The sequence below is a fragment of the Typopeltis vanoorti genome, chromosome 5 (assembly GCF_054136105.1).
Source record: "Typopeltis vanoorti isolate ZY-2024b chromosome 5, IOZ_Tvanoo_1.0, whole genome shotgun sequence".
Lineage (NCBI taxonomy): Eukaryota > Metazoa > Arthropoda > Arachnida > Uropygi > Thelyphonidae > Typopeltis > Typopeltis vanoorti.
Window position 1 is genome coordinate 140,103,482 of NC_143553.1, and position 23,009 is coordinate 140,126,490.

Here is a 23,009-nt window from a genome sequence, read left to right on the forward strand (position 1 = left end):
ATCCTTTATCCAAGTGTAAGCAAACAAAGTTTGCATGTGAAGTAAGTTCACGACTGGACAACTCTTATATGAAGTGATGTAATGACTTCACATCACTTGCCTTTAGTATTCCATAATTCAAAGCAGATATCCTTATGAAACCAGTCTGGGTAATGACCCAGACTAGTTTCAAAGTTTGAGGTCTCATCGGTGGGAGCTAAACCCAGAAGTGATACCAAGGTTGAATTAATGCAGAAGTCATATTTCCATATACAAGTAGCCAAAAAGTGTTGCACCTTATTACTAAAATACTCTGGATTATGTCATTAGCCTCTATATACAGTTGCCCAGTTATGAAATTACCATGATTTGGTCTGTGCCATCCATAGGTCTCCAGCCTGTTAATAATTTAAGCAATTATATCTGGCTATGTGCCCAGCTCATCTTCATTTCAAATGCATAATATATTTGATGCCCTGTAAACTTTTTGTTGATCTTATTAAATGGGAGGGTATCCGCTCTCTAAGCATTGCACTGAGCATGTTCCTTTCCATTCTTCTCTGGGTATCTTTCAATTTTGTGAACTATATGGGATCACTGAGATGTGGTTGACAGAAGGGGATATAATAACAGGAATAGAAGTCGCTGGGTACAGTATTTTTTGTCAGGATAGGAGGGGAAAGCGTGGTGGTGGGGTACTGCTTATGATAAGTGATGACCTATGTCCTCTAAGAGTGGAGGCTTTGGAAGGAAGTGAGACAAATGATTTTGAGAGCATATGGTGTGAGGTAGTGGTAGGCAAGACAGGATATTTAGTGGGGTGTTGCTACAGACCCAGGAGCACAGAGGATGGGGACCAGGAGATGTTTAGATAGTTAAATTTGGCAAGTGCAAGAAGAATGATTGTTATGGGAGATTTTAATTACAGTAGTATAAATTGGAGAGAGGAAGATGCATGTAGCAATAGGGGAATGGAATTTCTAGAATTCTTGAGGGACAAATGTCTTAGGCAACATGTAACAGAGGGAACAAGAGGTTCAAAAGTTTTGGATTTGGTTATAGCATCAGAAGAGTTGATAATAACTGAGATGACATCTCTCCCACCAGTTGGAGATAGTGACCATATGGTTTTGACTTGGAAAATGAATAAACATGCAGGAGTATCAAAGAGACAGGAACTGATGTGGAATTATAAAGCAGGTGATTATAATAGTCTTAGACGTCAACTTGGAGAAGTTTCATGGAGGGAGGAATTGGAAGGCAAGGATATCATTAGTGCATGGGAAATTGTGAAAGAATATTTGTTAGCAGCAATGGTAAGTTGTATACCACGAGTGAAGAAGACACAATTTGGAGTAAAGTGGATGACAAACAATATTAAACAGGAATTACATGCAAAAAAGAGGCTATGGAAGAGATATAAGGAGACAGGTGAAGAGAAGATGCATGAAAAATATAAGACACAGGCCAGAAGAGTGACTAGTGTGGTAAGGAAAGTGAAACTGGAATATGAGAGGAGATTGGCCCTAAGATCCAAAGAAAATCCTAAGGAATTTTTTAGCTATGTGGCCAGTAGGAGGAGAAATGACTGTGGAAGAATGATATTGTGGGATAAAAATGGGAATAGAGTGACTGATGCAGAGGACAGTGGAATTGTTCAATGAACACTTTATTGGAGAATTTCATCCTAGAGGAGCGGTTTTAATGCTAGAGGGATAGGGCTGGTTCGAGGTTTAGAGGTACAGGTGGAGAGTGTGTTTCAGATACTGAGTACTCTGGATGTCAGTAAATCTTTGGGACTGGACTGGATGGTATTTTACCACGAGTTTTGAGAGAATGTGCCAGGGAACTGACAGTGCCTTTAACCTGGCTTTTCAATGAAAGTCTGGCTGTGGGAAAGGTGCCCAGGGAATGGAAGGAAGGTAAGATAGTGCCATTGCATAAGAGTGGTAACAGACTGGAAGTGTCTAATTATAGGCCAGTCTGTGTCAGTAGTTAAGATCTTGGAGAAAGTAGTGAGGGACCGTATACAGCATTGGGCAGATGAGGGTAATGTTATCTATGAGAATCAACATGTATTTGTGAAGGGGCACGCTTGTTTTAGCAATATGCTAGCCTTTTATGATAAAGTTACAAGAGCATTAGATGAGGGAAAGGCATATACTGCCATTTTCTTAGAATTAGCAAAGGCATTTGACAGGGTGCCACATGATAAGCGGATATTTAAGTTGTAGCACATGGGTCTGGATGTCGGATTGGTCAACTGGATTCAGGATTGGCTGTCTGCATAGGTATCAGAGAGTTGTGTATGGTGGGGCAGTTTCAAGGAGGCAGAGGGTTACAAGTGGGATCCCACAGGGCTCAGTACTAGGACCTATATTGTTTAACCTTTATATCAATGACATTGTCAGTGGATTGCAAGGGGATATTCAGTTGTTTGCGGATGATGCGAAGCTATGAAGGATTATTAGTAATAGGGCAGATGTTGTAGCCTTGCAAGAGGATTTGAATAAGCTAGATAGATGGGCAAATGAATGGGGATTTCAGTTTAATGCAGCAAAATGTAAGGTCTTGAGGTTTGGGAAACATCTAGGGGATGCTGCATACTCTATGGGTGGAGTTATACTGGAGGAAATAGGGGAGACAAGAGATCTCTGGTTGATGATCGATAGAAACATGAAATTTAGGGTACATATTGCAAAGGTGGTGAAGGTAACACAGAGGATTGCTGCAATTATGAGAAGGACACTGACCTGCAGAGATAAAAGGGTTATCATTCTGTTGTATAAGTCTCTGATCAGACCACACTTAGACTATTGTTCTCAGATTTGGTCCCCAGGATTTGAAGGAGATAAATTAACTGTGTATAAGGATAGTTTTGAGGTTCGGCTGAGGGAATGTAGACTGCAGAGTTTGGTGGATACAAGAAGGAGAGGTGATATGATTGAGACTTTTAAACTGTTGAGAGGTGGTTACAGGGTTGACACTGGGGAGTTCTTTCGCTTGGTTGAACAGCGGGAAGGAGTGATAAGAGGCCATCCCTGGAAGTTACGAAAGGAAACTGTGAGCAAGAGGGTGAGGAGTGGTTTCTTTGTGTGGAGGGTGGTGGAACCATGGAATGCATTGCCTGATGGAGTGGTGAGAGCGAGAACAGTCAATGAGTTTAAGGAGTGGTATGATAGACTTTGTGTTTCTTAGGGGGACCTCCTCTCGATGAGTCTTGACAGACTTTGTTCTTAGGAAGGACCTCCTATGATGAGTCTTTTGACTCCATGGAAGCCTGAATAACAATAATAATAATATCTTTAATTAAATTACCAGGTTTTACTGTTTTTACCAGGTTTTATATAATTATAGGTTGGACACATTGGTCATAAACTTTCCTCTTCAAAATAATGAGAATATGCCCTTTGAAGATATTTCATCCTTGCAAAAGCCAGCCATGCAATCTTATTATCCTTTTGATTTCTTCTGTTTATCCATGTTTGAGTTCTTTTTCTCCCAAATAAAGATATGAATATAAACACTCTTCTGTCTTCCATTATATATAATAACTTTTATCATTCATCATTAAATTATCATTACTTTACTTTTAAATTTTTATTCAGCCTGATTTGACTGAACACTGTTCTTATATTAGTCAATCTGTTAATTTCTCCATTCTTTCTCATGAAAGACTTCCTCTGAAACAGATGTAAAGAGTTTGGGAAATCATCTTCGATTCCTCTATTTATTGGAAAACTTTTACTTCTTATGCAATTTAATGAGAGCTGGCATGATAATAATTTTTTCAAGGTTTTTGTTTCTTTTCCTTGTTTCCAACATGATTCTAAGATAGATGAGGTTTTAATGAAGTCAAATTATTAATGTCAGACTTCCATGTTGTAAAGACTCATGGAGGTACACTGTCATACATATAACTGATCAAACTCCTTCACGGTGTCCACATTCACCATACTCAGGCAAGCATTCCATTCACTTGCCACTCTCTATACAAAGAATCTGCACCTTTCTCCCTTGTTCACACTTTCCTTATACAGCTTTCAAATATGTCCTCTTGTTCTATATGTCTTTCATTCTATGAAAAATTTCTTCCACCTTACCCAGTTAGTAAGGGTGTGATATCAACTCATGTCTCAATCATATCCTCTTCTCATTATATCCATGAGGCTATGCAAATTGCACTCTATCTTCATATCCCTTCATTCCAAAGACCAGATACTACCTTAGTCAAACAAACCTGGACCATTTCTAATATATCCCTATGAAAACCAGGTGACCATATTTGTGCACAATAATCCATGAGACTGATTGAGACCTTATATAATAGAACCATTGCATGTTTTTTCTGTATGTCAAGGTTCTCATTGCCATAATCCACTGTGATATTGATACATGAGCATTGTAATCTTTTACGGTGGTAGATCAGGGGAGAAGCAGAAGTCATCCTCCTTCAGAATTTCCCTACTAAGCGTATATTTTGCATTCTATCCCTGCCTACCACATTTCGGAACCTTGCATTTTGCAACATTGAACTGACAGTTCTACTCACTTGCCTGCCTCATACAGTGCATTCAAATGTAACATAGTCATTTAATGATGCGTTATTATACTATCTTTATTCTAATTATCAGTGCACTTTTTCTTTTGTAACTTTTCTTACTTATTGTATTGCATAATATGTTTATCCACCTTTCATATTTACTAGTCATATGCCTTTGAACACTGGAAAATTTATTTAAGACTGCACCACCAGTATTTCTATATCGGCATAAGACACAGTAATGCATTCGGTAGATCTCTCTCTCACTAGCATAAATTCCTTCAATAAAGTTTACGTAAACAGTCGTGGCTTCTCAAGTACTTAAACTACTCTTGATATGCCTCAGTTGTTTCCTGCTCATAAGTCTGAGTTTATTTAGGAACAGTGCATTGTAATTTAAAGAATCAGGTGGCACTCTATTGGCATATAAATAAAACACATTTAAAACACACAGGTTAGCTAACTATGCCAAGTTATTTCACAAATCTTATGCCAATCATTACCATTCCAAATGACTCTCTTATGGACACTTCTTATTGCTATTAAGCTAATTCTTATCAGTCCATCTATAACATATCTCCTAGATTTTACAAGAAAATGTACAAAAAAATTAGAACAAACTTACAGAGGCTCTGTATCGCACATTAAATCGAAAGTCTTGCATAAGTCTCTATGGCCTTTCTTTCATCTCAGGTCTTAGGCTTCCTTCAGGAGTGTCTTGCATCAGCAGTATCTCATCGGGAATTGGCAGGCTGTGGACTGCAACCTGTGGTACTCGAATTGCTCCGGCAAGAAGTTGATCTCCCATGGCAAAAAGACTTCAGAGCGAAACTGCTTTGGATATTTACATTGGCTATTCTCTTGTCATTCCCAATTTTCTCCTCTGACGTGGGCTCGCCGTAACATCCGATCCTCTGGATCCTACTCTGATACTCCTGCCTCTACTTGCCGATGACTGGCTCCTTGGCTGCTGACTCTGATAGCTCTAACTGCTGCCTCCGATGACTGTAACTGGTGTCGACTGGCGCCTATTGATGTTCGGCTCAGTCCTTTTTTATTACACCTTCTCAAGGACCTTGCATGAAAGGTTGTAACCCCCGAAGAATTCGGCACGACTCCTTGATCTTCTTTTAAGACCGACCTGTTCTTTCTTCTTCTCCATGCATTCCTTTGATCGTATCTTGTTGTGCAGCAGAAACTTGTCTGAACCTTTCAGATCTTTCAGGCACTGACTTTGAAGGTGTTTATGCACAGAGCTCATAAACAACTTTCTTATGCCCTCATATAGAGCTATTATACAAAGTTCCGGTGGCAAAGCATTACCTTTGTTTTTGACATTCTAAAATATTCTTGTTAAAGGAGTAAATACAGTTAATTCCCATAGGATTATTTACAGTAATATTTAGCATAAAACATATAGAGACAAACAAGGTTATTTTTGTAACATTCTCATGGGACTTGACCTCTGTAAAAATCGATGTAAAGTGCTTTGGCATTTCCAAGCTACATAGTTTTACACAAATCCTCCTGTAAGGTTTCTGCTTTTCCAATTTCGTCATCTGCAAACAGTTGCATCTCTCCAGTTAAATCTGTCCTAATATCATTAATATAAAAGTTAAACAGTGGGCCTAAAACAGACTATGCTCATATCTAGTAACCTTCCTCTTTTAGGATACTACTATACTCCTCACACAAATGCTTTTACTGTCTTGGGAAAACCAAATAGAGGTTTTATGTTAATATGCTTTTTATTATATAATTTGCACAAGAATATAGATGTGATCAACGATACTGCAGTTATGTATAACAAAAAATGTAGTTTTGTATTCAAAGTTTATTTTTCACTTGCTTAGACTATAATAAATTTAGTTTAATCCTTTATCCAAGTGTGAGCAAACAAAGTTTGCACCTGAAAATATCTTCAGGACTGGGGTAAGGTAGTACAACACCAGGCAACTCGTAGCAAAGGTGGACCAAGCTAACATCACTCCTATCTCAGTATCTCCCATAATGCAAAACACATATCCTTGTGGATATGTCTAATGTTATGCATTAAGGGAAGGGCCACTACCCAGACTAGTTTTGACCTTTATGGAGGTCTCTTTGGTGGGAGCCAGGCCCAGAAGTGGAGATACCAGGCAGAAGCAATGGCAAGGTCATCTTTACCTATAGGAGTTGCCAAAAGGTGGGCCACCTTTTTATTAAATTACTCCGGATTTAGAGAAAGATGTTGAAAGTTAGACTATAATAAATTTAAACTTGGTTAGACTATAATAAATTTAGTTTAATCCTTTATCCAAGTGTGACTTATCCCAGTCCTGAAGATATTTTCAGGCACAAACTTTGGTTTGCTCACACTTGGATAAAGGATTAAACTAAATTTATTGTATAATAAATTTACTTTAATCCTTTATCCAAGTGTGTGCAAACAAAGTTTGCGCCTGAAAGTATCTTCAGGACTGGGATAAAGTGGTACAACACCAGGCAACTCCTTGCAAAGGTAGAGCAAGCTACCAACACTCCTATCTCAGTATCTCCCATAATGCAAAACACATCTCCCCACGGATATGCATAATGTTGATGCATTAAGGAAAGGGCCAATTCCCAGACTAGTTTCGACCTTTATTGAGGTCTCCTCAGTGGGAGCCAGGCTCAAGTGGAGATACCAGGCAGAAGCATTAGCATGGTCATCTCCTCCTATAGGAGCTGCCAAACAGTGTGCCACCTTTTTATTAAATTACTCTGGATTTAGAGAAAGATGTTGAAAGTTTATTTTTCCTGAAGATACTTTCAGGCACAAACTTTGTTTGCACACACTTGGATAAAGGATTAAACTAAATTTATTATAGTCTGATCAAGTGAAAAATAAACTTTCAATAAATTTATTGTAATTTTGTGTGTGTGTGTGTGTGTGTGTGTATTCAAGCTGATGCATTATTCTGTTATTGCTTTTCTATTTTTGATCATCATGCGTATCAGGGATTTAGGCTTAGCATGGCCTGTTCTGGCCTTAGAAGTCATCGTTGAATTGTTTAAGAGGACGTCCTGGTTTTCTTTTTCCTAATGGGTTGTACTTTAATAAATTTAGTTTAATCCTTTATCCAAGTGTAAGCAAACAAAGTTTGCGCCTGAAAATATCTTCAGGACTGAGGTAAGGTGGTGCAACTCCGAGCAAAGGTGGACCAAGCTCTCATCCCTCCTTGTCTCAGTATCTTCCATAATGCCAAGCACATCTCCTTGTAGACATGTATACTGTTATGCATTAAGGGAAGGGCCACTACCTACCTAGACCAGTTTCGACCTTTATTGAGGTCTTGTCACTGGGAGGCAGACCCAAACGTGGAGATACTAAGGCAGAAGCAATAGGAGAGGTCATATTTACCTATATGGCATGGCCTGTTCTGGCCTTAGAAGTCAACGGGTTGCCAACGGGTGTACCACCTTATTACTTTACTTGTACTACAAGGCTTGTACTTTAAGGCATGTTTTGGTAATCTTTCTGTTTTTGATGCTACTAATAAACTAAGTGAGCCTATATTTGTTTTGTTTCTCTTTTCACCTCTTTTGTAAATAAATATTAATTCTTTTTTCCATGCTTCTGGTATTTTTTTCTGTAAACAACGAAGAGTCTTGCCAGGTAATCACCACTGTCTTTCCTCCAAATTAAAAAAAAATTCCACTCAAATCCCATTCTCAGCTTTTCTCTGCTTCATTGTTTTAAAAACTCTGTCTCTTCTCTTAACTTTGCTACATCCACTTGACAAGTGTTCAAGTTGTCTCTAAATTTCTTCCTGTTCTTAATAAAATTCTTTAATTCTGTGTATTCATTTCTAGCTTTATTTTACAATCCCTTTCCATTAGAGCAATATTTTTTATTTTATTTTTTTCTATTGCTGAAGCTCTGATAATTTTTATTATTTTGGTATTAAATAATTGGATTTCATATAATTCTTTTTCTGATTGTTTTGCATAATTCTGAGTGTTGAATTTTTTATAGTAACATCTCTTTAGACTTATGAAAACCCAAAAGAAAAACAAACTATTAAAGTTTCTTGCATAGGAAATAATTCCACCTATTCGATGGGAGATATTAAGCATTGTATTCTTGTTTTTGATTAATCTCATTTATGTCTTCACCTTTACTCTGATTTTATATGAAGGTTCTCTTTTATAGCAGCTTCATATATTTTTTACAAGTTTTACATTTTTTGGTTTATTGCATTAAATTTCTTGTTTGTTTAGTTTCTCATTTTTTATTGATTATAATTTTAGATCTCACCATTTTAAGATCACTTCCTGGTTTTAAAATTGTTTAAAAATATTACATAATTTACAATGTCTTCTATTTGTTATTGCAAAATCAGTAGCGTGCCCTTGATTTCAGGGTGCACATGAAGGTAATGTCTCCAACCAGGCGTCCAAAGGGTACCATCCCTCCTGGACTTCTTTTTACTCAGCTATGTATTGTCCTGTAATGATAATATAATGATATGTATGTATTGGTTGGCCAAGTGGTTAGTGTATCTGCTCTCCAGCCAAGAGGCTGCAGGTTCGAATCCCACCTAGGCATGGATGTTTGTGATCGTCTTTCACTTTCATACATTCATACGGGTGAATAAACACTCCCCCAAGATGGACTGGATCACCATGGGGGCAGTAGACCCAACCCTCCCACAATGGTACACTTTTTTGATGTGGTACACTTTTTTTGGTCTGCCCTCCTCCATACAGGCCACACGACCCTTGTTATTCCGAGTGAGAGTCGAGCTGGCATGAGGTAGAGTAGTAGGACAATACATGATGATATTCAGCCTGTTTTCTACCCACTACTCGGCCTCATGCCAGCTTGACTCTCACTCGGAATAACAAGGGTCGTGTGGCCTGTATGGAGGAGGGCAGACCAAAAAAGTGTACCACATCAACCAAACCTCAGGATTTGCTCCCTGAACATTGAAGATCTCTTCAGATCCAAAGCTGAAGTCATTGGAAAAATGTCCCAGAATAGTAACATTAATCTCCTGTTACTTGTTTACTCTGCTGTAGAGTACTGCACACCAGTTTGGGAAAGAAGTGCTTACACAAACATTGACTTCCAGCTGATCATAACCATGCATTTGGTTAGTGGGACTCTGAAATCCACCCCCTCTGCCATGGCTAACAGTGCTTTCCAACATAGATCCACCAAATATACGAAGAAGGCAGGCTTCACTAAAAACTGGAGAAAATTGCAAATAACTCCCTACTGCATCTCCACATAACCTTTATAAATTCCCCTTGAACCTGGCTGAAGTCAAGGTACCCATTTTGGGATATAACCAGAACCTTTTCTGGTCCAGCACCTTCAACTCATGACATATGGAACCAACAATGAACTTGCCAACAAATGGCTCTTCTGAAAAAGACCCCTGCAGTTGCCAGCTTTGCTTTATCCTTTCTTAGAAGGCTATGGAGAACTATCAACAGAATAAGGGTGAATCGGGGTAGATGTGGTTATCTCTTACATAAATGGAATATGGCAAATAGCCCTTACTGTGACTGCACCCTTATTCTGTAGTCTATCAAACACATCAGTGACCTGCAGGAGATAGTGTCAGAGGAGGCTCTAGAGTGGCTTTCAACGTTGGACGTTGAATTGTAGTTGAACTCTGCCATAAGAATATACATATATAAATACATTGCAAATTCTACTTTATTAAAGGTGTGGCCATTAGGACTTTTATGTTCATTTACAAGGTTTCATTTTTATTTTAAAAAAAATGAACATTAGAGTAGCAAGAGCAGTGGTTGAGAGTAAGGCATGCACTGTAATTTTTGGGATTTTTCAAAGGCATTTGACAAGGATTTTGCATGAAAAGTTGATTAAGTTGCAACATATTGATTTAGATATCAGGTTAGTGGATTGGTGATTGACTCTGGTAGATATCAGATGGGTGAGCAGCATCAGGGAGTAGGAAGGTTACAAGCGGAGTTCCATGGGGTTCAGTACTGGGACCATTGCTATTTAGTCTTTATCAATGACATTGTCACAGGACTGCAGGAAGATGTTTAGTTGTTTGCAGGTGATGCGAAGCTTAGGAAGGTTATTAGTAATAGGCATTCATTTGCCCACCTTTCCAGCCTATTTGAATAGGCTGGAAAGGTGGGCAAATGAATGAAAAGGTGGGGTTATACAAGAAGAAGTGGAGGAAGTAAAAGATCTCAAGTTCTGAGGACACACTGCAGAGGTTGAGGACATCTCAGAGAAATGCTGCAGTGTTGAGGAGGCATTCTCTGCAAGAGATAAGTGCAGTGGTCCCATTGTATAAAGCTTTGATCAGACCACATCTGGACTTCTGTTCTTGAATCTGGTCACCAGGATTTATTATTATTATTATTATTAAATAAGACTTCATGGAGTCAAAGACTCATCTAGGAGGTCCTTTTATCTCGCACACACATCTCATCATACCGTGTCTTAAACACATTCAAACTCCTTGCAGACACCACACGCTTAGGCAAGGCATTCCAATCACTCACAAATCTGCACGAAAAAAACCTGCCTCTCACTCCCCTACTCACACCCTCTTTATACAGTTTCCAGGGATGACCTCTGGTTCTCCCCTGATCTCCCACTATTCTCTGTAGAACTTCTCCACCATTGATCCTATAACAACCCCTTACCAACTTGTAGGTCTCTATCATATCTCCCCTCTTCCTTCTCTCCACTAGACTCTGCAAATTACATCTTTTCAATCTTTCCTCATACTCGACATTCCAGAGGTCAGAAACTACCTTAGTCAGTCGCGTTTGGACCCTTTCCAACATCTCTTCATCCTTCTGAAAACCAGGTGACCAAATCTGAGCACAATAGTCCATGTGTGGCCTAATCAAAGCCTTATACAATGGAACAAGAATCTCCCTACTTCTACACGTCAGTGTCCTTCACATCATTCCCAGAAGTCTTTGTGTTGTCTTCACAATTTTGGCGATGTGTCCCCTAAATTTTAGATCCTTATCCACTATCACCCCCAGATCACTTATTTCCTCTACTTCCAACAATATATTCTCACCTAGCATAAATTCTGCATCCCATATTTTGTGAAGGGTAGATCATGCCTCAGTAACTTGCTCAAGTTTTATAACAAGGTGACAGCAGAACTGGATAAGGGAAATGGGTTTACGGTGATACTGCTGGATCTGGCAAAAGCTTTTGACAGGATACCACATGGAAATTCTAATCCGTAAGCTACAACATATGGGAATGGATATAGGGTTGGTGAGATGGATAGGTGAGTGGTTGATGGAGAGATATCAAAGAGTAGTTTATTCAGGAGTGGAGTCCAAAAGACGGCCTGTGACCAGTGGTGTGCCGCAGGGTTCTGTTCTTGGACCACTGCTGTTTAATCTGTTCATTAACGATATAGGGAAGGATCTTAGTGGAACAGTTCATTTGTTCGCTGATGATGCAAATTTGGGAAGGGGATAGTGAATGCAGAAGATGTCAAAGTCTTGCAGGATGACTTAGATAGATTGGAGTTCTGGGCTAAGGAGAATGGATGTCAATTTAATGTGACAAAATGTAAGGTTATGCATTTTGGGGTGAAAAGATTAGCAGCAGTATACCACATTGGGGGAACTGTACTCCAAGAGATTGAGGCCAGGGACTTGGGAGTGTTGGTGGATAAGGATATGAAGTTTAGGGGGCACATTGCAAAAGTAGCTAAAACAGCTCATCAACTCACTTAGTTGTTGAAAAATACCTTGACGAGCAGAGACAAGCAAGTTATTGTACCACTGTACCGAGCCCTGATAAGACCTCATCTCGACTACTGTGCCCAGATTTGGTCACCTCTGTTCCTTCTTGATGGGGAGGAGGTGGAAAGAATCCAGAAGCGAGTGACTAAGATGATAGCAGGTCTATGGAATGAACCATATGAGAACAGGTTTAAGATTTGTGGGTTGCAGAAACTAGTTGATAGGCAGAAAAGGGGAGATATGATTGAGACATTCAAATTGCTAAAAGGATTCTATAAGATTAATTCAGAGGATATTTTTGAGATCAGGACTGGTGGTGGAAGAACTAGGGGACACCTATGGAAGCTGGACAAGAGTGTGGTTAGCAGGGGTGTTAGAGCTGGGTTCTTTACTATTAGAGTGGTAAATGAGTGGAATAAGCTGCCAGAGTCTGTTGTGGGTGCTATGACAGTGAGTGACTTCAAGGCAAGGTATGATAGATACTGTGAGAATGTCAAATAGTTGTGTGGACATGGAGTTTAGGGCCTCCCTCGATGAGTCTAAGGACTCCCTGGAGTAGCCTGAAATAATAATAATATCTTTGTTTTCCAAATTTTAAAACCTTACATTTTGCAACATTGAACTCGCATCCCCATTTGCTTGCCCAATCCCTCAATTTATTCAAGTCTTCTTGCAAGGCCACAACATCTTCACTACTCTTTATGGTTCGTTCCAACTTTGCATCATCTGCAAACAACTGAATATCTCCACCCAAATCTTCGCCAATATCATTAATATACAAGTTAAATAGTAATGGCTCTAAAACAGACCCCTGAGGCACTCTACTAGTGACTTTCCTTTTCCTGGATATTGCACCCCCATACACAACTTGTTGATACCTATCAGATAGCCAGTCTCCAATCCAGTGCACTAATCTAATATCCAACCCCATCTGCTCTAGTTTGACTGTCAACTTATCATGAGGTACTCTATCAAAAGCTTTTGCGAAATCCAAGTATATTACTGTGTATCCTTCTCCTCTGTTCAAGGAAGTAGTCACTTTATTGTAATAAGTAAGTAGATTACTAAAACACGACCTCCCTTTAGCAAAACCATGCTGTCCATCAAAGATTATACCATTGTTGTCAACCCAACTCTGGATCCTAGTTCTCACAAGCTTCTCCAACAACTTAACCACAACACCTGACACACAGATAGGCCTATAGTTTGATGCTTGAGTTCGATCACCTCCTTTATGAAGTGGCACAATCTTGCCCTCCTTCCACTCTTTAGGAACTTGACCAAGTGCAAGACTCGTATTAAAAAAATATGTCAAGGCAGGTGTCAACTCTGGCACATTCCTTCAGAATATGCAGTGATATATTATCAAGTCCCACAGCCTTATTTACATCTAGTTTACTCAACTTCCCAAACACCTCTTGCTCACTTACAGTCAGTCTCTCCTCCCCATCATCAACTGCTCTTAATCTCTCCATGAAGTCACATTCACAAGATTGAAAGATCTTTATGAACTGCTCATTAAGTATCTCCACCACACATTCTGCAATAGCTGTCTTTGTACCATTTCCTACAATCAATGTCATCCTGCCATAATCATTCTTTCTTTTGCTGGCTACATATCGAAATAACTCCCTAGCATTCTTTTTGGCTTCATTAGCAAACTGCTGTTCATACCTCTCTTTAGCTACTCTCACCAACCAAGTCACCCTCCTTGCCTGGTCTGTGTAGACCTCATGAAATTGGTTACTTCCACTTCTCTTATGCTGTCTCCACAATGCCCTTTTCTCTGTATTGCATGCTTAATCTCTTTATTCATCCATCTCACACCTACCTTATTTAACCTTCTCACCCATGGTATACATTTAGACATTGCATCTGCTAAATAGTTTTTGAAAATCCCCAAGCTGCATTGATCTCTTTTCCAGCTAACTCCTCATTCCATGCTACACCTGCATGCTGTATCCTGAGCTCTTCATAATCACCCCTTGTAGTTCCACATATACCCTTTTTTCACAGGTGTCCTTGCACTGCTGGCAACCACCCAGGTAATCACCTCATGGTCACTTTCACCAATTGGTGGATGATTTGACACCTCATTGATTTGAAAGGGATGAAGTAATCTTGCAGAGGTGCAGAGACAGATAACAAAAATTATATCAGGAATGCATAATGTTGATTATGAGGATAGACTGAGGGCATGCAGACTTCAGTGTTTGATGGATAGAAGACAAGCAGGAAAGGGAGGGGGGGGGCGTGATCCAGGCATTTAAGCTGTTGAAGAGTTATTGTGCTAACACCGAGGATATTTTTCATGTGGTGGAATTGAGAAGAAGCAAGGACAAGGAGCCATTCCTGGAAGTTGCAAAAGGGAGTGGTGAGTAAATGGGAAAGAAGCAAGTTTTTTGCATGGAGAGTGGTAGGAGTATGGAATGTATTGCCTGAGAGTGGTGAACATGCAGACAGTGGGTGAGTTTAAGGAGTGGTATGATACTGTGTTGACCTTCCACTATGAGTCTTTTGACTCCATGGAGGTCAGTAAAATAATGTCTGTTTTTCAGTAAATTACAGCAGTCTTTCTCACTGCTTATTCCTCTTCCCCAGTCCAAACTTTCCTATTGAATTATTTTTTTCCCCCACCTATTTTTGCATTTAAGTTGCCCATTTTATAAAATTCTTTGCTGTAATTTAAAGATTCTTCTAGTTTGCCATAAAATTCTGACTTTATATCTGAGTTGGGACATAAACTTGCACTTTTTGTAATTTGATAACTTTTGTGAGTATTCCCGTTTCTGTTATTCTAGTTGATATTTAAGTGTAGAATTTGTTATCTATTAAAGTATTAGAAAACCTATACAACAATTAGAATTTTGTTATCAGAGTTGGAGTGTTATAATGTCAATTCTGTAGTTTAATAGCTTCTGAGAATTTAATCATATCCTTTTTTCTCAATAGTTCTTTCAAGCAAAGTTTCACTATGAACAGATATATAAATTGTAATTGCCATTTCTATTTCAGTGATGTTTGTTTTTGTCAACTCCATCACATGCTTTAAGATAATTCTCTCATATTCTAGAAATTCACTTTGTTTCCATATACTACTTTCTCTTCTTAATTCATATTTCCATAATCAATCACCCATTAGGATCATCTGCTTTTTTATTTACTTGCTTATTTGTCTAAATAATTCTTTGCCCTCTGCATTCCCAGGTCTATAGCAATATCCTATTATACTATAGTTTGTTTTATTCTCACACCAAACATCCTCAGTTGTAATTGTGTTGTATCCTTAGCACATTAATACTGTTCTCCCTCCAGGAGAGGAAGATTTTCTTCCTGTCTTCCCAAAAGATTCTCTATCCTTCAGTTTCTACTCCTGTCAGCATCTTGAGTTAAGTTTCATGTATATCAGTATTCCTTGGGCTCATAGCTGTGATCAGTGACACAAATTTAGCACATTATCTGACTCTGAATTGGTATATATAAATGTACCACAGTAAAGTTCCATAAAGCATATCAATGTCATTATTCCCTTTCCTTCCCTTCACTACTTTCATGTTTCTCAGTAACCATTCTCTTCTATTTGAGGCAATCCTACATATGTTATCTTATTTCCCTGCCCCTTAATCTCATCTACTTCTTCATTCTCATGCATTCCCTTAACTTTGTATCCATCAAGACATTGTAACTCAATTGGCAGACAGTACTCTTTGGTTGGGAAGACTCGTTTCCTGTCTAGGATGTGGAGAGCTTTTATGTCTCATCACCTGAAGGCAAGGTTGCTGGTCTGATCTAGAGGTGACAGGGTTTTCATTCTGTAAAACAGGTAACCTTAGCTGTGCAGTTGTGCAACAATCCACTGGTCTCATAGTGTTGGTCTTTGGACAGGACTGTGGGGAAAATAAATTGAATTAAAGTTTTGCCATAATTCAACAGTCCAACCCTTGTATCCACCTTCTGTTGGTCTTTGCTCAATCCTTTTCATGCTCATCAGTCTCTGATCCTTATCCATACTCATTTTATCTTGTCTCTATGCATTCTCTTTTTGACCAACAATTGTTCTAAATGTCCAACACCAAACCATTGACATGGATCCCATCTGTTTTAAGCCCACACATCTTTCCTTTTGAATTTGCTCAATACATTTTGAATTTTATACTGTTTTGTCTTGCATGGCTTAGTTATTATACTGGTAATCATGTCCACTTCTCTGCTCTTTCAGTTTACTCTTTTCTTAACTAATTAACCATTTTCTTGGATATGCTATTATAACAATATAACAACTTCATAAAATCTTTCAACATTTTTTTTCACCTTTCAAGTCTTCTGTATCTCATTCCACCACTAGCTTTATAATTTCCACACAAAGCTTATCATATTGTTCTATCCAGCAAACATATTAGTATTTTCTTATCCACCACAACTCTTACCATCAGATCTCCATAATGTACTTGATCATTCTTGTATACCCTCACCTTACTAACTTGATGGAGAAGTGTCATTCATGTTAACTAATTGTTTCTTCAAATATAAACATAATTTGTTGGATCTAATACTTTTCAACTCAGTAAAAAAAAAAAAAAGTAGTTTCAAATAGTATAGCAAAATATGGTAATAAATCATTTTATGGATGAATGAATGACTATCAAATATGACTTCTGCCATTGAGATAGCTCTGAGTATTGCTATTGTTGTAGCTCTCATTTATCTTAAATTGAAACTAGTCTAAGGTAGCAAACTCACTATAATCAGTAACATTACACATGTACAGGGAGTTTGCTATTCATTGTGGGATACACAGAGCAACCTAACATGAATTAAAACTTGAATGTACAATAGTATAGTGAAGGTATTTCATGTGTAAATGTTTGCTTATGTTTTGTATAAAATATGAAAACAAGAATATTATTGTGTCACGCCAAGTCTTTGGAGTGACATAATCATTGAAGGGCATGTAATTTCTTGTCAAGCATAATATGCTATGAGAAATATATTGGAGAAACAAGACTTGCTGAATTTGGTAAAGCAAATAAGGAAAAAAATATATAAACATGAGAATATAATTACAACATGGACTCTTTAATATCCATCAGCAGGAATTAATTTTGTTTTTACTTTACAGAGATTCTTCAAAAACTATGGCCACAAATGAAAGGATTCCTCTGTGAGTACTTTTTCTTCCAAGGATATAAAAATTTAAATAAATGAACGATTCTGTTGATTTGATTGTATTTGAGTAGGATTTGTCTACATAAAATATGAAATATACCAGACATATTGAAATATGAGCAGAGAGGATGATGTTACTGTTAGATACGTGTATATGCATCTAATCAGGCCTCTATGGAGTCACTCATCAGAGTGACTCCATAGAGGCCTGATCCCTGTCACCCCCCCCTCCCTCCTCATCACACCTTGCCTTAAATGCACTTGTATTCTTTGCGATTGCCACACTTTCAGGTAATGCATTCGTCATTCACCACTGTCCACACACACAAAAAAAAACTACTTTTCATTTCCTTGCTCAGGGGATATAGCTTACAAGGATGTTCTTTTGTTCTTCCCCAATCCTCTATCATTCCATGAAAAACTTTCCACATTAATCTAATAAATTCCTTACCAACTGTGTCCATAATATCAATCCCTCATATCCACTAGGTTCTGCAAATTTCATTTTCTCAACCATTTTTCATATTCTATGTTTCAGAGACCAGAAACCACCTCAGTCAGTTGCCTCTGGACCTTTTCTTATATATCTCTTTATTCTTTTGAAAACCAGGTGACAAAGCTGTCTATATGTAGCCTAATTAAGATCTTATATAGTGGAACCATAATCTCCACTAGGTGATCAGTGCCTTCTATATCATTACTAGAATCCATTGTACATCCTGTAAATTTTAGGTCCTTATCCACAGTTACCCCTAAATTTCTATTTTCTCTGCCTTATTCAGTTTATCTTCACTAATTGTGTATTCTGCTTCTTATCTTTGTTTCCCAAATTTTAAAATTTTTCACTTTGCAGCATTTGAACTGCAAACCTCACTCTCATGTCCATTTACTCAGTCTCTTCAAGTCCTCTTGTAAAGCCACATCTACTCTGCTCTACTCATAGTTCTGTCTAGCTTTGCATCATCTGCAAACAGCTGAATTTTTCCAATTTATCTCCTTTCCATCTAATTCCTCATTCCATGACATAGCTGCAAGCCATCTCCTGAGCCTGTCATAGTCACCAGCCTTATAGGTAGTGGCTAGCCACAGAAGTCCTCATGGCTGGCCATTACCCAAGGAATCATTTTGTGGTTACTTTCACCAAAGATTTGACACCTCAGTTTTTCTATGACTTTAAAACCAAAACTTTTAGTTTGTTGCGCACGTACTACATTCTCAGTACTGCAGAAGGTTACACGACAGTAGAATTAATAAGTTACAACAATTTGCAATGTTTTTATGGAGGAATGCTTATTCAGAATTCAGTTTAAAACTTAACAGAAATTCTTCCTTTAAAAGGTTCACATAGTACACTATAGAATTTAATTTCTACTGAAGGTAGAAACACTTGCCTTCTCCTTTTAGATCTGTTAATTCAAAGATAACTTGACCGATAACTGGTAGACTACAGATTTCAGTACACAGAAAGAAAAATCAACTTGAGTTACATTGCCACATCCTCATGTATTTTGAAAATGATTATCAGTAGAATTCTAGTCCATCAGGCTCACATCTTATGCTCCACAGATGCCTTTTTGAAACAAAAAACTTCATTTTAAATCCACTTTTCTCTTCATTTACAATGTCATCTGTAAACGTCTAAGTCCATTTTGGATTGTGTTGTATTCAAAACTTGCATGAAGCTGCAGTTGAAAGTTAGCTTAGCTCCAGATTGAGTTGACAGATTTTTTATTTCTGAAAAACATTTGCTCAAAAAGGTTTTTTTAATTGTAATAAACAAAAACTAAAGAACTTGGCAAACTGAGTTATTCTTTGGTTTTTCCATTAATTTAATCAGTTACTATGTTTGCCTGACATGCAAAATATAAAGATCACTATACAAGCCAGTGAAACTTTAACAGTATAACTATGGACAGTGGCTTATATCGCAAACCTTATATAATTTTCTGTATTTCCTCAGTTCACATTACAGGTTCTCACTTTACGCAATTAATCGGTTCTATGAAATAATCGCATAACACAAAATCATGTAAAGTGGGTTGATGAGTGAGATAGGGGTTTCATCAGAAGGATAAAAAAAATGAAAACTTTACACCTGTTAGCAAAAGAAATTTTAATGAATGAATTATTTAAACTTATAGCACAAGTTTCATCGAGATTGAACACTTGCTGAGGCAAATAACCATGTTCCTGAATTACTCAGAAATTTTGCTGGTAAGTTCTCAGCAGCAACAACAACATCAGCTTCTGCAGCCTCGCCAGTCAGCTTGGGATTATGGAATCCATGTCGCAAATTGAAATGTTCAAACCACCCATCACTTGCAACAAAAGATTGCACTTTAGGATCAGGATCTATAGCATTCAAATCGTCAAACAAACTTTTCGCTTTAGCCTGGATAATCAAGGTGGATAATGGAACAGCAAGTTGATTTTCATTTTCAATCCATTGGGCCAATATCCTTTCCAATTTCTCCATAATTGGTGTCCTTATCTGTTTTATCTTAGTTGTCGACATTTTCGTCGACAACTTTAATAAATTTAGTTTAATCCTTTATCCAAGTGTAAGCAAACAAAGTTTGTACCTGACAATATCTTCAGGACTGAGGTAAGGTGGTACAACACCAGGCAACTTGGATCAAAGGTGGACCAAGCTCTCATCACTCCTTGTCTCAGTATCTCCCATAATGCAAAGCACATCTCCTTGTAGACATGTATACTGCTATGCAATAAGGGAAGGGCCACTACCCAGACCAGTTTCAACCTTTATTGAGGTCTCGTCAGTGTGAGGGCAGACCCAAACGTGGAGATACTAAGGCAGAAGCAATAGGAGAGGTCATATTTACCTATATGAGTTGCCAACAGGTGTACCACCTTATTATTGAATTACTCTGGATTTAAAGAAAGATGTTGGAAGTTTATTTTGAACTTGGTTAGACTATAATAAATTTAGTTTAATCTTTTATCCAAGTGTAAGCGAACAAAGTTTGCACCTGACAATATCTTCAGGACTGAGGTAGGGTGGTACAACACCAGGCAACTCGGATCAGAGGTGGACCAAGCTCTCATCAATCCTTGTCTCAGTATCTCCGGTCTGGGTAGTGGCCCTTCCCTTAATGCATAGCGGTATACATGTCTGCAAGGAGATGTGCTTTGCATTATGGGAGATACTGAGACAAGGAGTGATGAGAGCTTGGTCTACCTTTGATCCGAGTTTCCTAGTCTTGTACCACCTTACCTCAGTCCTGAAGATATTCTCAAGTGCAAACTCTGTTTGCTTACACTTGGATAAAGGATTAAACTAAATTTAATATAGTCTAACCAAGTACAAAATAAACTTCCATCTTTACAACTTTCTTTTATTTTCTCTGCTTCATTTCTTATTGTTCTTAAAGTTGATTCTGAAATTCCTCTAGCTCTATGTCGACTGTGCGCTCATTATGTTCATACCTCTTTATAACTTCTAATTTTTTCCTCTGTTTTTTAAGGAGACTCCTCCAACAATGGAACTTACTAGTTCTATACCTTCTGTGAGACTGACATGCAGCACGATGCCGCATTGTCAAAGCGGCGCTTGCACAAAGTCACATGACCATGCACAGGGTGACTGCAAAATTGCTATGGTTGCAATTTTTTAAATTAACTTTTTAAAATCGCGTTATAGAGAAAACACGTAAAGTGAGATCACGTATAACGAGGGATACCTGTATTTAAAAGAGAAAACAACTTTATAATGGAATTTGAAAGAAATAATACATTTTCAGAATTATTTTTAATTTTAAAAGGTATATTTCTAGAATTCTGTAAGCCTAAACCACCTTCTGAATTTTTTTCCTGCTAATCTATACCAACCCACATAATTTAATGTCATTAATATTCTGAAAAATAGAACATTCTACATTTTAAGAGACTACAACAACAAAAAAGCTTAACCATCTTATGTGATAAATTTATCCTTTATAGTTGTCCTATAAAGTTTATGAACTGTTACATACAGGGAAACCACCATGTTCAAATACTTCTATACTTTGGAAGTTATATGTATTGTTGCATTATTTTAAATATTAGGCTTGTTTATAACCTATAGAAACTATGTAGTTTCTTGAGATCTCCAAAAGATGGCATCCCTTACCAGAAATATCACAGTCTGTATAATTTACCATTTATATTAACTTGTCAGGAAAATGTTGTGAGCCATGCGAGGCTCTTATAACCTTTTTAACAAATCTTAATAATCAGCACCCTAGGATCCCATTCACCTTGGAAAAATAGTCTCCCCTTAGATAACTTGATTACATGCCAACTTGATGGATCTTTGGCATTTTCAGTTTACAGATGTGTGTATGCATGCACTCACACAGATCCATTCATAAATCAATTATTATTATTATTATTATTAAACAAGACCTCATGGAGTCAAAGACTCATCTAGGAGGTCCTTTTTATCTCACACACATCTCATCATACTACTGTGTCTTAAACACATTCAAACTCCTTGCAGACACCACACTCTCAGGCAAGGCATCCCAATCAATCGCAATTCTGAATGAAAAAAAACCTGCCTCTCACTCCCCTACTCACACCCTCTTTATACAGTTTCCAGGAATGACCTCTGGTTCTCCCCTGATCTCCCACTATTCTCTGTAGAACTTCTCCACCATTGATCCTATAACAACCCCTTACCAACTTGTAGGTCTCTATCATACCTCCCCTCTTCCTTCTCTCCACTAGACTCTGCAAATTACATCTTTTCAATCTTTCCTCATACTCGACATTCCAGAGGTCAGAAACTACCTTAGTCAGTTACCTTTGGACCCTTTCCAACATCTCTTCATCCTTCTGAAAACCAGGTGACTAAATCTGGGCAAAATAGTCCATGTGTGGCCTAATCAAAGTCTTATACAATGGAACAAGAATCTCCCTACTTCTACACGTCAGTGTCCTCCACATCATTCCCAGAAGTCTTTGTGTTGTCTTCACAGTTTTGGTGATGTGTCCCCTAAATTTTAGATCCTTATCCACTGTCACCCCCAGATCTCTTATTTCCTCTACTTCCAACAATATATTCTCACCTAGCATAAATTCTGCATCCTATCTTTGTTTTCCAAATTTTAAAACCTTACATTTTGCAACATTGAACTCGCATCCCCATTTGCTTACCCAATCACTCAATTTATTCAAGTCTTCTTGCAAGGCCACATCTTCACTACTCTTTATGGTTCGTCCCAACTTTGCATCATCTGCAAACAACTGAATATCTCCATCCAAATCTTTACCAATATCATTAATATACAAGTTAAATAGTAATGGCTCTAAAACAGACCCCTGAGGCACTCTACTAGTGACTTTCCTTTTCCTGGATATTGCACCCCCATACACAACTTGTTGATACCTATCAGATAGCCAGTCTCCAATCCAATGCACTAATCTAATATCCAACCCCATCTGCTCTAGTTTGACTGTCAACTTATCATGAGGTACTCTGTCAAAAGCTTTTGCAAAATCCAAGTATATTACTGTGTATCCTTCTCCTCTGTCCAAGGAAGCAGTCACTTTATTGTAATAAGTAAGTAGATTACTAAAACATGAC

At 38.0% G+C, this 23,009-nt stretch overlaps 1 protein-coding gene across 4 annotated transcripts in view; it reads left to right on the forward strand.

Annotated features, from left to right (window-relative positions):
* LOC150106874 (proton-coupled zinc antiporter SLC30A2-like) overlaps positions 1 to 23,009 on the forward strand; it is a 185,963-nt gene that overhangs the window by 59,790 nt on the left and 103,164 nt on the right. For all 4 annotated transcript variants that reach the window (XM_090393362.1, XM_090393364.1, XM_090393365.1 and 1 more), the window contains exon 2: positions 17,376 to 17,417. In XM_090393362.1, coding sequence (XP_090249488.1) covers positions 17,392 to 17,417 — 26 coding nt within the window. In that variant the 5' untranslated portion in view covers positions 17,376 to 17,391. The remainder of the gene's footprint in view (positions 1 to 17,375; positions 17,418 to 23,009) is intronic.